At 35.4% G+C, this 19,852-nt stretch overlaps 1 protein-coding gene across 3 annotated transcripts in view; it reads left to right on the forward strand.

Annotated features, from left to right (window-relative positions):
* MAGI2 (membrane associated guanylate kinase, WW and PDZ domain containing 2) overlaps window positions 1-19,852 on the forward strand; it is a 1,500,648-nt gene that overhangs the window by 431,969 nt on the left and 1,048,827 nt on the right. For all 3 annotated transcript variants that reach the window (XM_069587784.1, XM_069587786.1, XM_069587785.1), the window contains exon 2: window positions 6,073-6,189. In XM_069587784.1, coding sequence (XP_069443885.1) covers window positions 6,073-6,189 — 117 coding nt within the window. The remainder of the gene's footprint in view (window positions 1-6,072; window positions 6,190-19,852) is intronic.

The raw sequence follows: 19,852 nt of genomic DNA on the forward strand, positions 1-19,852 counted from the left end.
ATAGGCTCATTTGGCTGAAGCACAGGATGAGTAAATGACAAAATGAACCAAACTTGGACTTGCCGGTCATCTCCACCTTTACTTGCCAGTCATCTCCACTTTCTTCTTCATACACACACAGCACTGTACTAATCAGTGAATTACTCTCCCTAACTTACAAAATTTTAAGGTGCATGATTTGAGAAGCATTTGACTCAAGGGACGGAAAATTTGAGTCAACCATCCTGCCCACAAATGAGTAGTGGGGCTACTCTTGCCAGCTAGTAGCAGTCAGACTCTTGGCACATGTATTATAGAGCCTGGTGTATTTCTTCTTCAACCTTAAGAAGACTGCTACATGACTAGAACAGGCCGTTTTTCTTAAGGAATATGCCAAGGAGTTTCTGTCCATTTGAGCTAAGTTGCAAATCTTCTTCCTTTGCTATCCCTATCTGGGCATTCAAGTAGCAGAGGGAACAGAGCAGTTGTACCGGGGACGTTTCTGAAAAGTATAGAAACTGTGAGATGCATGCCATTTTCAAGTGGTAACATTTAGAGTTTTCTCCTCAAATAATCCACTGGAATTGCTCCCTGATTCTTCTCCCACTCCCCACCCCATCTTTACTCTGAACTCAGTGCCAAATAATTTGTGTGAGCTTCACTTTCTTTATTTGCAATATGAAGAATTTGGATTAAGTTCTTTCCTCAGGGTTCTTCCTAGGTCATACTTTGATATCAGATTGAAAAGCTTGTCTGGGCTCTGCTGAGAAAATACCTGACTGCTTTGGGCTAAGAAGTTTTGTCTTCAGACTGTAGATTATGAGAACTAGGTACATGTTCCTTAGAAGCAGGTTCATGGGCTTCATATTTTCCCCGTATGTCTTATTGACAAATATGTAATTTGAGAAGGTAGTATATATTTTAATCTATTTTTTTATTTTGTAAAATAAAGGAAATAATTTTTGGTTAAGTGAAATAACTCAATAATTATTAAAATATAAGCAAGAACCACTGAATTTTTTTAAAGAGAAGAGTAAAATGGCTAAAGCATGCAACATTATGGTGAGCTTGATAGTGCTAGGCTGACAGAATGATTGATGCAGGTATTCTATAAGCTACCAGATCTAGGTAGGTCAGATCTGGTCTAGGTCATTTGTCATTACTAACAAATGACAAACAACAGAAAGTCTAAAAATGATAATAATAAAACCAAAAATTATATCTAGGGCAAATAAGATAGCAGATTATTTTTTATTTTCATTATATATAACATTTCTTAAGAATCAGTATCAGGCACTCTATTTTTTAGTTTGCTTTAAAATGTTTAGTTATATACCTAAAATCAGATACTCTTAAGATACAGGCTCTATTTTTCAGCTCAGACATTGCCCAATATCTGTTGCTTAATCCTTCTTTAATTGAAATGTCTAATTAACAAAAAGATGCCTTTAAAAGTATATGTATTTTATATATACATATGTACACAAAACTTTTCTATTCATGCCATTTATTGATTGGGATCATGTATAATTGCAGGTAACCAAAACCATAATAGTTTTAAGAAATGAGTATTTACTTTTTCTCTTATAACATAATATTCTAAGCTATGTAGTTAATGATATTTTAGCTGCTCAGTGAAGCCATTAAAGACCCAGGCTGTTTCTAACTTTTACTACAGTATCTTTAGCATGTTGGATTTTCCCCTTGTCCAGCTCTCTTTGTGGTTTGTGATCAGAATATCAAGTCTACCAGAGAGAGAAGAGTCCTGGAAGTCCCAAACAGGAATACCCAGTCTAGCCAAAATGAAATGGATGCAAAGGGTCTTGATATCAGATATAAGTTTTAGTTTAATGAATAAAGAAACCCCCTCTTTCCGTGTTAGGCCTCAGTGGCCAGGACAGAGATGCTGGAAGTTGCAAGGGCAGCTCAAGAGGTAGGGAACTAAACTGTCTGATGGTTTCAGACCACCATAATCCATACCCTGGGTCTGAATTCCATGTTATAGGCCTGAAACTAAACTGGCTCTAAATAAAAAAGGATAGAGAAAATATTGGATAGACAACCAGCAGAATTTTTCATAATAAGGATAGTGGGTAAATACTAATAAAATTGCCTTATCTGAAAGATGCTATGATAAATTGTGAAGGATGATAAAGTATTAGTGAAATATGAGGCCAAGAAAGACCTTCCAAAACAAATGTGACAATTCGTTTTCGTTTTAGTTAATGGAAGAAAATTTATATTAATTCTCAGAAACTTCTTCAGATTTTTCCATGGAAAAAAAAAGATAGAGCCCAGTCCCTGAATGAATAGACAACCATTTTTGTTATTGTTTTCTTAGGTAAGTAAACTTTTGAGACAACTTGTTGTTGTTCAGTTGCTCAATTGTATCTGACTCTGTGACCCCATAGGCTGCAGCATACGAGGCTTCTCTGTCCTTCACTGTCTCCCAGAGTTTGCTCAAACTCATATCCATTGAGTTGGTGATGCCATCCAACCATCTCATCCACTGTTGCCCCCTTCTCCTCCTGCCCTCAATCTTTCCCAGCATCAGTGTCTTTTCCAATGAGTTGGCTCTTCCTATCAGGTGACCAAAGTATTGAACCTTCAGCATCAGTCCTTCCAATGAAATAGTCAGGATTGATTTCCTTTAGGATCGAGTGGTTGGATATCCTTGCTGTCCAAGGGACTCTCAAGAGTCTTCTCCAGCACCACAGTTCAAAAGCATCAATTCTTCAGTGTTCACCCTTCTTTATGGTCCAACTCTCACATCTGTACATTGCTATTGGAAAAACCATAGCTTTGACTATACCAGCCTTTGTTGGGGAAGTGATGTCTCTGCTTTTGAATATGCTGCTAGGTTTGTCATAGCTTTTCTTCCAAGGAGCATGCGTCTTTTAATTTCATGACTGCAGTTACCATCTGCAGGGATTTTGGAGTCCAAGAAAATAAAATCTTTCACTGTTTCCATTGTTTCCCCATCTATTTGCCATAAAGTAATGGGACCGGAGTCCATGATCTTAGTTTTTTGAATGTTTAGTTTTAAGCCAGCCTTTTCACTGTGGTCTTTCCCTTAATCAAGAGGTTCTTTAGTTGTGACTGCTAATGTGGTATTTTTTTTGTAGTAGAAGAACTGGTTTAAATTGATAATATGTTTTCAGGAGCCAAGTCTCGTCTTGGACTACAAAATTTGAGCTTATCCATGTTATATTAGGTGAATGATTCTAGCCTACTTTAGTGGACAGACCACATATGTTGTTCTACAGTTAGCATTTTTTCAGGCTGCCAGAAAGGATCTCATCACTTTACATGCCCCACATATTCGGTTCAGTTCATCACTCAGTCGTGTCCAACTCTTTGCAACCCCATGGACTGCAGCAGGCCAGGCCTCCCTGTCCATCACCAACTCCCAGAGTTTACTCAAACTCATGTCCATTGAGTCGGTGATGCCATCCAACCATCTCATCCTCTGTCGTTCCCTTTACCTCCCACCTTCAGTCTTTTCCAGCATCAGGGTCTTTTCCAATGCCCCACACATAGTAGACAGAAAGAAAAGAGAAGAGAAGTACAGTTGCTGAAAGACCTCTAGACTTATAACTAGGCAGAAGAGAGTTGAGAAGAGTCAAGAATGGTGATTGCTGAACAGCTGTATTGAATTAGCAAGGGTAGACATATTCTTCTGACTATGAAAGACCAAGGAAGGAAAACAGAATTTCAGGATATCTTGTTTTAATTAATTCACCATGATGTCAGTAAGTCCAAGACCTACAGAAATGCAGGGCATTTGGAGATATAAACAATAGATAATCGATATTGTGATGGTGGTTTCCAGTTACTTTCATTTCTGATTGTTCCACTGTTTTGATTGAAAAAAAAAAAGATTTTGAATTTGGAAAATAATATGTGGAAGCATTCTGGATGTAATATTTATGTGCATTGTATAAGCAATAAGTTTTCCTGTCACTTGTTTTTTGCTATCTTATTGGGTAGAAAAATAAATTGAGACTACTGACTAAAATAAATGAGAAACACTGAAGACTAGGAATTTTGATAGTTCAGTTAAAAATATTATTTTGTATGGCATCTTGCTCAGACTGTGCCAGCAGATTAGAGGCAACTAAAATAATAAATTGGAAAACTTCAGAAATGTAGCAATATACAGTTTTCAAGCATATTTACCGTTTGTGTAAAAGGTGTTTGTGTTGCATATATGGTGGTCATGGTGGTGCAAAGAGATTGTTAATGAATTGTAATTTTGAGAGTTAAAGGATAGATGGATGAAACTGGAGCCGATTATACAGAGTGAAGTAAGCCAGAAAGAAAAACACCAATACAGTATACTAACACATATATATGGAATTTAGGAAGATGGCAATGACGACCCTGTATGCAAGACAGGGAAAGAGACACAGATGTGTATAACGGACTTTTGGACTCAGAGGGAGAGGGAGAGGGTGGGATGATTTGGGAGAATGACATTCTAACATGTATACTATCATGTGAATTGAATCGCCAGTCTATGTCTGACGCAGGATGCAGCATGCTTGGGGCTGGTGCATGGGGATGACCCAGAAAGATGTTATGGGGAGGGAGGTGGGAGGGGGGTTCATGTTTGGGAATGCATGAAAAAAAAAAAAAAGAAAAAAAAAAAGGATTTGAAGAGAATGTGATTTTTGTAACTATTATGAAGGAGGTGGCTTGGTCATCAAGTCATGTGTAACTCTTGCAACCCTATGAACTGTAGCCCACTAGACTCCTCTGTCCTTGAAATTTACCAGTGAAGAATACTGGCATGGGTTGCCATTTCCTTCTATCCCAGATATCCTGTTTCCTCTGTCTTTAATTTTTTGTCTTGACTAAATTACCCTAATATGTTTGAAAAGATCAGGGTTTTAGAAATTCTTATTTATACTTTATAGATATTTTTATTTATAATTCATTCTTCCAAGTATTAGAAAAACAAAGGCCTCCAATAGATAAATCTTCAAAATTTAACATAATTATTTTTAAACATGAAAATAATCTATGATAAATTCACAGTATTGGTTTCCTTACCTAATGCCCAGCTTGTTTGATGCAAGGAGATCCAACCAGTCTATCCTAAAGGAGATCAGTCCTGGGTGTTCATTGGAAGGATTGATGTTGAGGCTGAAACTCCAACACTTTGGCCACCTGATGTGAAGAGCTGAATCATTGGAAAAGACCCTGATGTTGGGAAAGATTGAGGGCAGGAAGAGAAGGGAACGACAGAGGATGAGATGGTTGGATGGCATCACTGACACAATGGACATGGGTTTGGGTGGACTCCGGGAGTTGGTGATGGACAAGGAGGCCTGGCATGCTGAGGTTCGTGGGGTCACAAAGAGTCAGACATGACTGAGCAACTGAAATGAACTGAACTGAACTGATACTCAAAATTACTTCTATACTAATAATAAATTATAAAAATACTTCAAATCTTTCATACATTATAGTTTTAAAACATCTATTCATATTTTATACAACAGATGCATTACTTTTATTCATTTTATAAAGATAGTAAAACATTAATTTTGGTCTAATTCTTTTTTTAAAACTTTTTATATCACCCTACTTATCCAAATCCAGAGTAACTAACTTTAAATAACTTAAAAATCTTTTTAAAACTTGAAGACATGCTGAGTGAAACAAGCCAGTCTCAAAAGGGCAAATAACATAGATTTCTCTCGTATAAGTTACGTAGAGTAGTCAAATGTATAAACAGAAAGACTAGGGGAAAGCGAATGTGGGAAGTTAAAAAAAAAAGTTCTTTTTAGCCATGCAATGAGATATACTATTTCATTTCGTATATATTCAGTTCAAGAGTGATATGTGTCTTTTGCTGTAATGCAGACTTCATTCTAAATGAAAAATGAAAGAGTGCATGTAAAACACTGAGCACTGACTTGGTGGATAATTATTATCTTGGTAAATGTTATCTTTTTTTAGTATGGGTGATAAATGTTTCGGAAGGTCAATAGAGCAATGTGAGATAATGCAAGTTTTAAATGAGTTCCTGAGTATGTTTATGATAGAATCAAATTACATACTTATTTTCCAATTGTATCATTCTAGGAGGAATTGTTGATAAGGATCTTCGTCACTACCTCAACTTACGATTTCAGAAGGGTTCTGTGGACCATGAACTTCAGCAAATTATTCGTGACAACCTCTACCTCCGCACCGTGCCATGTGAGTAACAGGCGATGTTATTTTTTACTGTAGTCATAGATAAATGTTCAGTTATATATTTATTGTTTAATTTAAAAGATAAGTTAAATTTCACTGATTTTTTAAATGATAGACTTTTGGAATAGACAATTTATTTGAGATATGGATGTTATAAGTGCAAAAGCTTATAACTGCAGTTGTGTGATTTATGATGATGTCAGATCCAGAAGAGACCTGATTTTCAAGCCATAAAACCTAACTTACTTCTCAAGTTGATATTGAGAAATATTAGTTCTAGTCCATGATGCTGAAGATTTCAATGTCTTGGGTAGAACTCCACACAGGGAGACAAAGAATGCAAATTCAATTTATTAGTTAAACAAGCTATTTTGTAGCTAGAATCTACACAGTAACTGCCAATATCATCATCAGTTTGCAGCAGAGAGGTCTTGCAAGTTAGAAGGAAATTATGCATCGGAAAGTAAAAAATGTTCTGTAGCTCTGAGAAAGTGATGACATTGAGTGTTGGGCAGAAATGTCTTGTACATAGCCTACAGAAATTCACAACAATCCCTGATTAGGAGCAGGTGCTACTTCAAAAGAGAGGAATTAGTAAAATGATAAACTTTACAAATCAACTTTTTAGTACCTGCTTTAGTTAATTTTATGATCTTCTGTTTACTTTAGAACAACTCACAGACTTTTCAAGCCAGATTATAGGTTATAAATAGGTATCAAAGTCAATTTCTCTCAAGGGAGATTCTATGTCCTTTGGAAAATTTTCAGTCTCTCCGGAAACTGATCAGTGGGTGTTGTTTATATTCTTTCGTTTAGTTTTTGTTGTTAAGTTGCTATGTCTTGTCCGACTCTTTGCAATCCCATGGACTGTAGCCCACCATGCTTCCCTGCCCATGGGATTTCCCAGGCAAGAATACTGGAGTGATAAGTTGCCACTTCCTTCTCCAGGGGACCTTCCTGGCCCAGAGTTTGAATCTGAGTCTACTGTATTAGTATGCAGACTGTTTACCACACAGTCACCAGGGAAGTCCTCCTTTTGTTTTAGTTTTGTTTTAAACTGTAATAAACTCAAAGATGGGGTCTCTGGAAGGTTGATATTAAAGAAAGAAAAACTTGGCTGGAATAGATGAAACAAATAATCCATATATATATAGTTTCTGGGATTGAACTACTAGAACTATGTAGAAAATATGGATTAAGGATGACTATACAGAAAAAATGAAAACACACAAAGAAGTAAAATGGATAATTCAGCATCCATTTAGCCTACACACATCTTAGGAAGGCTAGACCCTTGCCATTGTTAGTACTAAATGCTCATCAAAACAAAAATGCTGTGGCACCACTATCAGATATTCCTAGATGCAAATGCTTATCGACTGACGTCCTGTCAGTCCAAATGCTACTAGTGTGTGTTAGTCAAATGAATAGATTTTTGGACTCTTGCTTTAAAACTAGGAGTAGAGAAAAGTGTATTCTTGACCTTGTAAGTTTGACATTAGAGTGATGGGCAGAGAAAGATAGATTAAAGTAAGTGACTGAACTATTTATAAGGAAATGAGTGGATGCATTTTCAAAGCTGTGATGTTGTCAGTACAGACATGTGAATTTATCTTCTGTGACATGAAGAAAGGAGATCTGAAATACAGAATAAAGAATCCAGGTACTTTATTATATTTAAAAGCTGAGGAAGATAGATAAGAGGCTGACATTCAATAATACTTATAGTCCTTGCTAAGGTGATGACATAAATAAGAACTTGTAATTAAATGTGAAGATAATAGAAGTAAGTTTTGCATTAGTTCATTTACTTCTTAAATAAGTCATCTCTCTTTAGAGTACCCAAAAAATACTATGATTGAAAAATAAATATAGGAGTAAAATAACTAGGCTTATATGAGTAAACATAAAGGGGTTTGTGATATGATTTTTGTACAAGGTCATAAATTGAATTTCTAATTCAATTAGAAATCCTTGAATAAAGGAGATGATTAGAAACTTAATGAATCTGAATATTATGATTGAACAATTTGGATTTGTAGCCAGTACTCCTAATATCCAATTATACCATTCACTAACAATGCTCTTAACTTGGCATAAAAGTGAAAAAAAAAAAGCATCTAAGACAGATCTGATTCTGATTTATATTTTCTATGATTACTTTTCACTGATGAACTGGATCTGGACAATCCACTAGCTTCACTCAATATATCTTTTAATGAAATGTTCAGGTATGTACAAAGAGTATGCAGCAAATATGTGTCAATAGTGTGAAACATTCAGCTGTTGTTTAGGAATTTATGTGTGCATTCAATATATCAATTGAGTTTGAGTATGGAGTGACATTCATTACATATTCTTTGAGTCAAGTAATTCTCATTGGTTTTCATGTATCCAGAACCATAATAATTAGGAACATATATTACTGCGGAGCTTGTCTCTGCCTTTATTCATGTATTCTTTAAGATGATACCTCTTATTTAATTTACTAAGAGGAATAGGTCATGGAAACAAAATTATTAACTTCAAACTATGTTTGGGTGGTTTAACTTTTTTATAAGGCGAGACTCAGTAATTCTGTTTATTGCTACCACATTACTCCGCCATCACCAACTATAACTAGTAAAAAAGGAGCAAAGTCTTGGAGCTGTTATTTCCTTGGTGTGTAGTGAATAAGAGAGAGTTCTAGGGTGAGGGCTACAGAGACTCCATTCTCTCTATGCACACAAATGTACTGGTCCAAATCTTAGTGTGAACAGTTTAGCTTTTTTACCTCCTTCTGAAGGACATCTGGACCTGGCTACTGGCTGATTTCTGATCTAAACATGGGAGAGAGGTTGTCAGTCTAACTCTCTACTGGGCCTTAATTATTGAGGCATATAATATAAAACCCCATCAGTCTGTTCTCTGCCCCATAAACAAGGGTTGACTGCATTTATCATTTTTAGTTTGTCTTCCCAGAACTTTATCTCCAAACATAATGTCTCAAAATACATGTTTTAAATCTGTGTCTCTAGGCATGGAAGGCAGGACTTAGTTACGGAGATAAGACTGTTTGGCATACAGTGAGCCTGAGTGCTTACTTATACTCACAGGCCCACACATACATGAGTACACACACATACACACTCATGAGATCAGTTGATCATCTTCTAAATTGAGTTATGTAGAAAAGATCCTTAGGAACTGACTGTATATTTTCTGTAGAATAAAAGCCAGTCATTTGATTCTTATCTATTAAAGACCTAACCTTGTACCCAAATGTACTTAGATATTTAGTTGCTAACTGTACAATTTTTTTAGGATCTTCCCTGGTGGCTCAGATGGTAAAGAATCTGCCTGCAATGTGGGACATCCAGGTTCAATCCCTGGGTTGGGGAAATCCTTTGGAGAAGGGAATGGCAACCCACTCTAGTATTCTTGCCTGGAGAATCCCACGGACAGAATAGCCTGGTGGGCTACAGTCTATAGGTTGCAAAGAGTCGGACATGACTGAGACACACACACACACACACTCATGAGATCAGTTCATCATTCTTTCAAATCGAATTATATAGAAAAGATCCTTAGGAACTGACTCTATATTTTTTGTAGAATAAAAGCCAGCCACCTGATTCATATCTACTAAAGACCTAACTTTGTACCTAATTGTATTTATGTATTTAGTTTTTATTTAATACTTAGGTATTAAGTATTTATGTATTTAGCTAACTGTACAATTTATTGGGGGATGGTAAATGTCTTAAGAGTATACTGGTGTCCTAAAGTGAAACTTAACTTTTAGTTTTTAAATAATGAATACTAAAAATGACACTTTCAACAATTAGATTTCAGGCTATATAGGTTTTAGGTAATAGAACTTCATGAGAAATGAGTAAATAATGATGAAACAAAACTGTTGTGATCTGGAATGTGATAAAGCCTAATCAAGAAAAATGTATATATATGTAGATAAAGAACTCTAAAGAGTTTACAACATCCATCAAATACTTTGAAGGTATAGAAAAGACAATTTCAGAAGCACCAAGCTTGCAGCACCCATTAGAGATTAGATGAAATTAATTGAGTGTTAAGTGTACCTTGTTAAGGCAGCATGCATTGTCCTTATAGACTCAAAAGTATATGAGGAAAATGAGTGGAATAGAAACAAAAAACATTGGAAATTTTTCAAATGTTTAAAGGATAAAAAAATGGAGTTTATTTTAATATTCTACCAGCATAATGATTGCATATTGTTGAGTCTAAGCAACCATGATTGAATCGACTATGCTTTTTAAATATGAGAAAAATAATAATTTCCACTTATTGATGAAGTTCTGTTTTTTCTGTCTTTAATATTTATTATAAATGTGAATTAATTTTTGAGGCAGGTATGAGCACAGATATAAATGGTGAATACTTTTTCCCTTATATCAGGTGACATGAGGAAGGGACTTCAATAACCAATTTTAGAAGTTTCAAATGAAATGGAGGATAGTTAAAATTAAATTTCTCTCCCAATAACATACTTTGTTTTGTTTTATTGGGAAATATTTTAAATTTATCTGAAGCCAAAAGAAATATCAGTGTATATAAACCAAGTAAAAGACAGAAACCAATAAAACTAAAAGTCTAAAACTCTTCCATAAAAAGGAAATAGAATGAAAATCATAAGTTTAAGATATGAAAGAAATTACTTTTATGGAAGAGCTGATTGAAGTATAACATGCAATGATGTTTCTACATATTTAAGCATTTTAAGTTAGTATAGCTAAACTATGTTAGAAAGAAGCATTTTTAAGAATAAAATTGTAAGGCTTCTAATATATTTCTTAAAATTCTCTGTTATATATTAAATTATCTTTCATGTAAAAACAAATAGAAGAAGGCTTGTAAATGTTAGGGGTCTCTCTCCTTTTAAGAAGAACATTTACCAGCACAATGAAAGGTACAGCAATGCAGAGTCAATGTCCTTTTGCCTTAATTATACAATCTCATATAAGACTGTGGTCAGAGTTAACTATTGGAGAGAAGCAGATGACCACATATCTATTAAAAAGTCTAGAATTAGGGAAGAAATTTCATGGGGATACTTCATAGGGAAAAATTATTTTAATTCTTAAGCAAAAAATAAGTACTTTTAAAGCTTGTGGAAAATATGTGTTCTTATTCAACAAAGCAATATTTGTGTAGGCATGAATGAATCTAATTACTCATAATTTGTGTCATGAAGGTATGGTTCTAAGCATATGGTAAAAAGTGAGAGTGGAATGAGTCTGTGGAATACCATAAAGCTAAAATCATCTTTTAACAATGAAGTGAAATTCTCTGAGTTTAAGGCAATCAAAAACATGATTAAGTACTCAGAATATCTTTAAGCAATATAGGCCTCTGTCCTGGGATGGTAAGTTGAACTGTAGGTAGACATGAGGGCATAGGACCAGAAATAGAATGTCCAACTATATTTTAAACCAATATATTGCAACAGCTGTATATTACACATCTGTTTCAAATTTAACTTTATTGTTTCAAATAAGAATCATCAATTTAGAATCTCTATTCTGTTTTTAGGATGTGACTCATGTTCTTTCACAATTATTTCAGAATCAAGTTCCAGATTTTCGTTCTTTGAAAATGAATTTGTATTTGATTTTTTTAAATAGCCTACTTATATTTTGTGCTAAGTGTTGAGAAAAGGGTTATTAGAGAATAAATACGATTATTAGCCCTGTGGGCCAAAAGAGAAGGAAATCTGTAAATAAATGAAACTAAATTTCTTGAGAGACTTATAAACTTCCCCTGGAAATGTAGGTCAAAAAATTCAAAAGCTTCTGAGCAGTAGCAAATGTTTCAAAGTGTCTAGTCATTCAGATGTATACCTGACTGGTATATTTATTAAAAAATGCATTGTTGCTTTTCAGAAAGCTATATTAGCTTTGCCCTCTCCCTCTTATCCCTGAGAATAGTAAGATCTATTTTCATGTCGTATATGTGAAAATATGGATTTTCTTTTCTTTTTTTTTTTCATTGAGCAAAACAAATGCATTTTCCTGGTCACATAGTAACATTCATTGGTTTGGTTGACGGAATACACTGTAGGAGAGAAATAGCTTCAAAATGTGCTTAAAATGGAAAGTCAGAGGATATTAAAAGGGATGGTATTGATTTATCCATTTGACACTACAGGGCAGTAGCTTTAGAATAAAGGAACATATCTGGCACAAAAGAAAAGCAATAAACACCAGCAGTGAACAATGTTACTGATCTTCCAAACCACATATAATTCGCTTTGCCCTGACTTGATCACATCTTTTTGTGGTTATGACCCAATCTTTCTTCTTGGCTTTTTCTCTTTTGTTTTGTACTTCTCTTTTCTCTTCATAAGAGGAAGGCTTTCCATAGGAAATCTGGGTTTGTGGACCATGGCAGATAGCATGTATACTCTTAGGCTTCAGTGGTTCCAGCAACTGCTCAAGGAAAAATTGGAGATAAGTGTGTAAAGCATTTTTCCACCTTCAAAAAAGCCAGTCAGTCATTACTTTCGATGTAAAATAGCTCACCTTCCAGGGAGCCCAGAATCTGCTCCCTGCAGACTTCAGAGTTGTAGCCCAGTTGGATATAAATCAGGTGTTCACTTCCTTGTATGCCTCTGCATTTTTTGAACAGAAAGAACTAGGACTCTATCAGGTCAGACCTACCCAAGTTTTCAAAGTTGGCTGATGACTACGTAGGCTATTGGATGATTATAGTAGCTGAGGGAAACTGATGACAGTGGACACTAATATTTATTGCAGAACTTTAAGGCTGTAGGTTGTGGTACAGCACTCAATCTTAATTAATCAAAAGAACAATGAAAATAGAATACTAATTGTGATATCCTTATGTTTAGTGCAATAGTCAGTCATTTGCACATTACAGTATAGAATTGTTAGAGCATGATAAGTAGAAATAGCCCTTTGCTTTACCTATTTGGCAACATGGCACTATGGAAAGAGCATTCATCTAAGAATTGAGAGCTATTGGTTCTAGACTAGGCTCTGCCACTAACAATAGAACCTTGGCATAGGCTTTACCTTTGAGATTAAGGAGAGAGAGAGAGAGAGAAGGGAAGAGAATGAATTCTAATGGTTCTTTCTGCTCTAAAATGCTGTGCTTTTCTGGTTCTGCTGGCTTACATTTCTTTATTGTTATTCAAATCAGTTCATCAAATTGGCTTAAATTATTCTGAGTATGTAATGCCCTCGATATTAAGCAGGTGTAAACAGCTTATGGAAGCATAAGATATATCAAATACAACAGACACTTCAGGGAAAAATAAAGAGCTAAGTTTAAAATAGGTGCAGTTCTGGATAAACTAGCCATGCAAGTCCTTTCAGATTTTTCTTTGAATGTTAAGGATGCCATCATAACTCTGATATTCCTTGAAATCTGCCTTCATTATTCATGAATTCTGAAATACGGTGTAGTCCTAGTAAGTTGTTGGGAAAATAAACATAATAAGAAATGCAAAGCTTTTAAAATGACTTTCTTTCTTTGAAATGTCTAATGATTTGACATGTGACATAAAGGCTTTTGAAGCTTTAGGTGTGTTGTTATGAAAACATAACTGTAATCTTTATGATAATATGTTTAGCATGAAATATAATGTCTTCTAATGTTAAACATTAATAAATATCACTTGTGCTGTTGAATGACTTTTGGTGAACATCCAAATAGATCTAGCTAAAGGAAGATTAAATTAGTGCCCAGTGCAGTCTTTACAGCACTCTTTAAAAATGTAGGCAAGTCGGTAAGGTTTCTCACACAGAATAATTAAAAGGTAACACTGATGTAGGGTTGACAGTCAATTTAATTTAAAAATATAGGTGTAAATTCTGCCTCTCTTAGGCAAGTCAGACGTTTAGAATAGGATCAATTCCCAGTTAGTTTTCCAGTATCTATTCCATGCTGTGTTACCTTTTCTACTTAAAGGCTAGCTTTCAGGAATGTTGTTTTTTGTGCATACAAAATTACAGGTATCTGCACCAGTTCTGCTGGAATGAAGACAGAGCTTCATCTGATGCTCACCACAATGAACTTGTAGGGATATATGATAATTCTTACCTTGTCCTTCAAAAAAAGGTTGAATTGAGGAGCTAACACCAAGCTATGCATGCATATCTGTCCTTTCCCGGTTTTGGTAGGAATTCTAATTCTCTTTTTTCCTCTTTTTTTGATTTCTTGAAACTAATTAAAAAAAAAAAAAAAAAAAAAAAACCTCTACTGATCAGTAAAGAAACTGAATATTTGTAGGAAATCTATGACTTCATGTCTTGAATTCATCTTAGCATTTTCCAATGGGGGAATGGTTGGTGATTCCCTAACCAGGACCAGCCCCAGGTATGAGACTCCATGAACATCAACTAGAACAGTTCTTTTACTAAGCACTTCCTATGTGCAAAATATATTTTTCATACATTATCTTAGAACTTTCTAAGAATCCGTATAAAGTAAATGTTAATCCCATATTTGAAGACATATGGAGAAGCTGAGGCTCCAAGTTTAAGCAATGATTTAGTAAGTCTGGAAGAAGAGGTGGGTCTAGCTCCCAACCCACACTCTGCATGAAAGAACTCTCTAGCAGAAGCTCCAGGAAGACATGAACAATATAAGGGCGCTTCAGAGGGGTTCAGTCATGCTATTGGAGTAGAAAAGTAAGCAAAGAACTCTGCAGATCGATGAACAACCTAGTGAGCATGAATGAAGTTCCACAAGCTGATAGGTTCTCTGATGAGCATGAATGAAATTCCACCAGTAGAAAACACATTTTTGCCAAATAAATATAGACAGAAATTCCCACAATTTAAAAAAATATATATATTTGGACAGTAATCAGGAAACTTTTCAAATTAACATCTATTGATTGGCTAGCTTCAGGTTAGTTCTTTTCAACTAGACATTAACCTCTTCATTGGCCATTTATCAATCAAGTATCAAATTGGTATTTTAGCTCATTATTGCCAGAAATATTGGAATATAAAGTATTTATGGGCAGAAAAATTAATTGATAAGTGTATTATTCCCATAATTAAAACTTTTACCTTGTTATAGAGAGATCAAATATGGATTATCTAAAAACTTTTATTAATTTCTGAAGTTTGCTTCTAAAGCCTTACTTAACTAAGCACTTCTAGACCTTCTGTCTCCATTTCATACTCTGAATTCTAATCTAAATGTAAAATTCTAACTATATGGAACTCTATAAGCAGGTATTTATAAAAGTTCCCAGTTTCTCACTTTGGCATGTTACAAAAGCTTTTTTTTTTTTTTTTCTGCAAATCAGTGTGAGGGTAACAAGGGGTTGAGTGAGGAAAAAACAATGAATTAACATTTACCAGATATCCACATACAAGGACTTTAATTATGTTGTTAATTTTGCAATCCTCAAAGTAATGTATTGTGGTTCCCATTTTTCAGACAGATCACAGCTACTAAGTGAGTAACAGGGAATCCAAGTGTCTAGGTCTAACACCAAGAAACATTTATGGGATGTGTTATGTTAACTCCTATGACTCTGATATCCCCTACAGTTCTGAAAAAATCTCGAGAAGCCAAGAATGTAAGAATGTAAAAGATTGCTTGGATGTGTATCTCCATTTTTAATCTGATGTTTCCCATAAAGGCAGAAAAAATGTTGAGAATAGGTAGTGCATTATACAAGGTCTTTAAATCACACAATTATTCCCATAGCCATTGTACAGGCACCCAACTAGTCATTCCTCCAAAGGCGCCAGAAAGACCAAGGTCAGTAGCAGATTATTATTCAACTTCAGCAATGTTGTTGAATAATAACACCTTCTCCTGTTCTGGAGATAACCAGAGCAGAGACAACATGGTTATTTAGTTTGGCATTCATAATACTTTAATGGGGAAAATGGCCCTTCTGGTGAAAAGAAGTGCTACATTCCTTTCACAGCAGAACTGTTACCCAGTCATTAGCTGTCACATGCAGCCCAGTGCAGTGACAGCTTCTCAGATCCTGAATCCTCCAGTGAGCTAAGCATTGGTACATGGTGACACAACTTGGTACAATTTGTTTGATCCTTTCACCAGGAAGGCTTCCCTTGTGGCTCAGATGGTAAAGCGTCTGCCTACAATGCGGGAGACCTGGGTTCGATACCTGGGTCAGGAAGTTCCCCTGGAGAAGGAAATGGCAACCCACTCAGTATTCTTGCCTGGAAAATCCCATAGATGGAGGAGCCTGGTTGGCTACAGTCCATGGGATCGCAAAGAGTTGGACACGACTGAGCAACTTCACTTCACTTCACCAGGAACACATGAAATTGAGAGGTCCATATGTGTTCACCGATCTTCCCTGGTTTCAGGGTAAATGCCCAGATTCTGACTCAAAGGATCAGGATAATACCCATGAAAATATCTGGTGTCTACTGAGCATTGTAAACTATTGAGAAGCTAATGAGTGGTAAGCCAAGTTTATATTCTATCTATCTTTCATTCTCTTTTTATTGCTTTCAGTGTCAAAGACATTTTTCTAATCCATTAAGCAAAACAATGTGTAATGTGTCCTTTAGGGTTCAGCCCAGGTAATAAAGATATGTAAGTTATTTTCAAAAGGAAGAAATTTAGAGATGTAGTTATTTAGAAAACTGAAAAAATTAGAGAAGAGGGTTGCAGAATAGATCCTCAGGAATAACGCTCAAACAATACACTGCCCTACCAGGGCAACTGCTACTTCTGAGGGCTGTGGCTATGATTCATAAATCCAGAATTAAGAAATTTCATGAAGCCAGAACTGATAAATCTCTAGGTTTCACAAAGGCACTATTCAGAAATTGCTACTATGGCTGCACTCACCACTTAACACTTGAGAATCTGGAAAATGGACAGTGCAATGCTCCTTCAGAAAACATCATATCTCTAAGACCTTTTGGTATGAAAGAAAATATCACCTTTAAGCATCTTTGTTTTCTGTAATAACCCAACAAGCATACAGTATCAGTGTTTTAAAAGACTGCTTTAAATTTTTAAATCCTTTTTGATGAATCTGTAGTTGAATACTTGCAATTTAAATAACTGCATTCAGAGGTTAGTGAAAAGATTTATATAACATTTTTATATAGTGTTTTTATTCTCTACTTATATCTAAGCTCCTAAAGATTTGTTTACAGTAAGCTAACTGGCTATATAAAATACCAAGGAAATTCACTTATTTTTTTAGCAAACCAGGATACATAAGCATTATCAGTATCTTCTAGATTTAATCTACTCTACTTATAGAATGAAACACTTTAAATGTGTATCAGAATCATTGTTCATTTTTTATTTACAATTTTATTATTAAAAATATAAATATGACACTAACAAACTTTAGTTCATAATTATATTTCTCACATGAAAAAGCAATTGACAAAACTCACTTTCAGAACATAAGTTAAACTGAGAGCAAGAAAAAAAATCTTAATTAAAAGTGAGAAGTTGAATATATTATTTGAAGCACTACAAAAAATTAATTACAGCTTGAAAAATGTAAGACAATTTCAGCATTAAGTGGCATAACATCGGTGATCACAGGTCAACATTAGCAGCATTTTGTGGGTTGCACCATCATTTCTTTATTACAAAGCTTATTAAGGAATAATACTGTGACTCTTTTGATAAAATAGAATGTAAGAAAAATGTATATAATAGGAAAATATGACTCAGTACAACTGGCAAAACAAATTTTTGTATTTGTATTTCAGCCAGTATGTTAACCTAGTGTTAGTTTTGGAAAAAATACATCTGATTCCCTGATATAAATATAAAAATTTTAATTTCAGTTTCTGCAGGTTGGATGTTATTTTCCTTATGAATATATCTCTATTCACAAAAATTGTCTTCCAGATTCATTAGTTGTATAAGTGTGGTTGTTAATTCAAAGTGTCATCAACATACCTGATAACGTGTTAAAATTAAAGAGAGTAAAAATTTATAAACTTTCATGTATTGTAACTTATTTTAATTCAGTTCAACTAACATTGAGAGCTGTACTGTATGTATGACCAGCTGGGTACTGGGAATATGGAATGACTAAAACACAGATCAAGAGAAGAAAGCAGGAATAAGAAGGAAGGAAAACCAAAAATCATGGCCAATCCCTGAAGGACTAAAGGTTTTCTTGGATTGCCTTTTGATAGTAAATGTAGTTAATCATTTACTAGTTAGAGACACACATTTTTGTCCAAAGGATAAATCTCAATCTTCCAGAATCTTTAAACAAAGCCCTTAGGCTGGGAACAATGGCTTCTTCAGTGGAAGCCTGGTGGATATGCTAGGTTCAGGTAGTCAGAGACTTTTGTAATGATCAATCCTTGTCCAGGAAGCCTAAAGCTGATATCAAGCACATGGCCTATCAGTTCCTGACTTTCTCTTCATTATGAAGAAAGGGTGGTGAGGTTCAGCAGGTGAATAAGTAGCCCAGGATCATTGAGCTTATAATTGTGAGAGTAATTTTTCATTGTAAATTAGTACATGGGCTTCCCAGTTTTTATTATTATGTGAGTTATCAGTGCTTGATTTCCTTTCATATTGACCAAAGTGATGATTCTCCAGACTTTCACAGTTAGGGACTAGATTGTGTGTGTGTCTATGTGTGTGTACACATATATTTATATATAGTTTGTTTTGGACATACCACACGGCATGTGGTATCTTAGTTCCTTGTGCTGCTGTACTTAGTTGCTGAGTCATGTCCGACTCTTTCTGACCCTTTGCATTGTAGCCCACCAGGTTCCTCTGTTCATGGGATTTTTCAGGCAAGAATATTGGAGTTGGTTGCCTTTCTCTTGTCCAGAAGATCTTCCTGCCCAAAGGATTGAACCCGTGTCTCCTGCATTGAAGGCAGATTCTTTACCCCTGAACCACTGGGGAAGCCTCTTAGTTCCTTGAAGTGAAGTGAAATCACTCAGTCATGTCTGACTCTGTGACCCTGTGGACTATACAGTCCATGGAATTCTCCAGGCAAGAACGCTGGAGTGGGTAGCTTTTCCCTTCTCCAGGGGATCTTCCCAACCCAGGGATTGAACCCAGGTCTCCCACATTGCAGGTGGATTCTTTACCAGCTAAGCCACAAAGGAAGCCCAAGAATATTGGGGTGGGTAGCCTATTCCTAATCTCTGGTTGCTATTTGGGTCAGTGCAGTCTGGAGTGAAGCTATTAGTATGTAGGCTGGAAATGTTGGTATTTCAACAACACTTCATGTGAGGTCCCAGCCAGTCACTCAGTATCACACACACGTACTCCCCAAATCCCTTCATATGTGAAGGCATAAGGAAAAGATTTAGAGTGTAGGCAGACCATCAGAGAATGAGATAGGTTTGAAATCTAGGACACAGGCATAAAAGCTCCTACTGTTGAGGGTATATGGAAGGATGAAAGGATGCCTTCAGAATCAATTACATGTTATGGTTTTTATTTTCAATCTAGGCTACTGAGATCATTCTCAAATTCATAGCCTGTACCAGCTTTGAAAGGCATGCCTCTAGGATTTTCTTTTCTTCCAAGCCCCATTGCACTATCATGTCTTCCATCAACCCTGAAAAATAAAATGTTTCATGAACTTCATTCAGCAGCAGCCAAGTAAATCAGAACACTTCCCTTGAGAATCTTGCATTTTTCCTACTAGTATATGAGACATCACAGATAATTA

This window comes from Ovis canadensis, chromosome 4, assembly GCF_042477335.2.
Source record: "Ovis canadensis isolate MfBH-ARS-UI-01 breed Bighorn chromosome 4, ARS-UI_OviCan_v2, whole genome shotgun sequence".
NCBI lineage: Eukaryota > Metazoa > Chordata > Mammalia > Artiodactyla > Bovidae > Ovis > Ovis canadensis.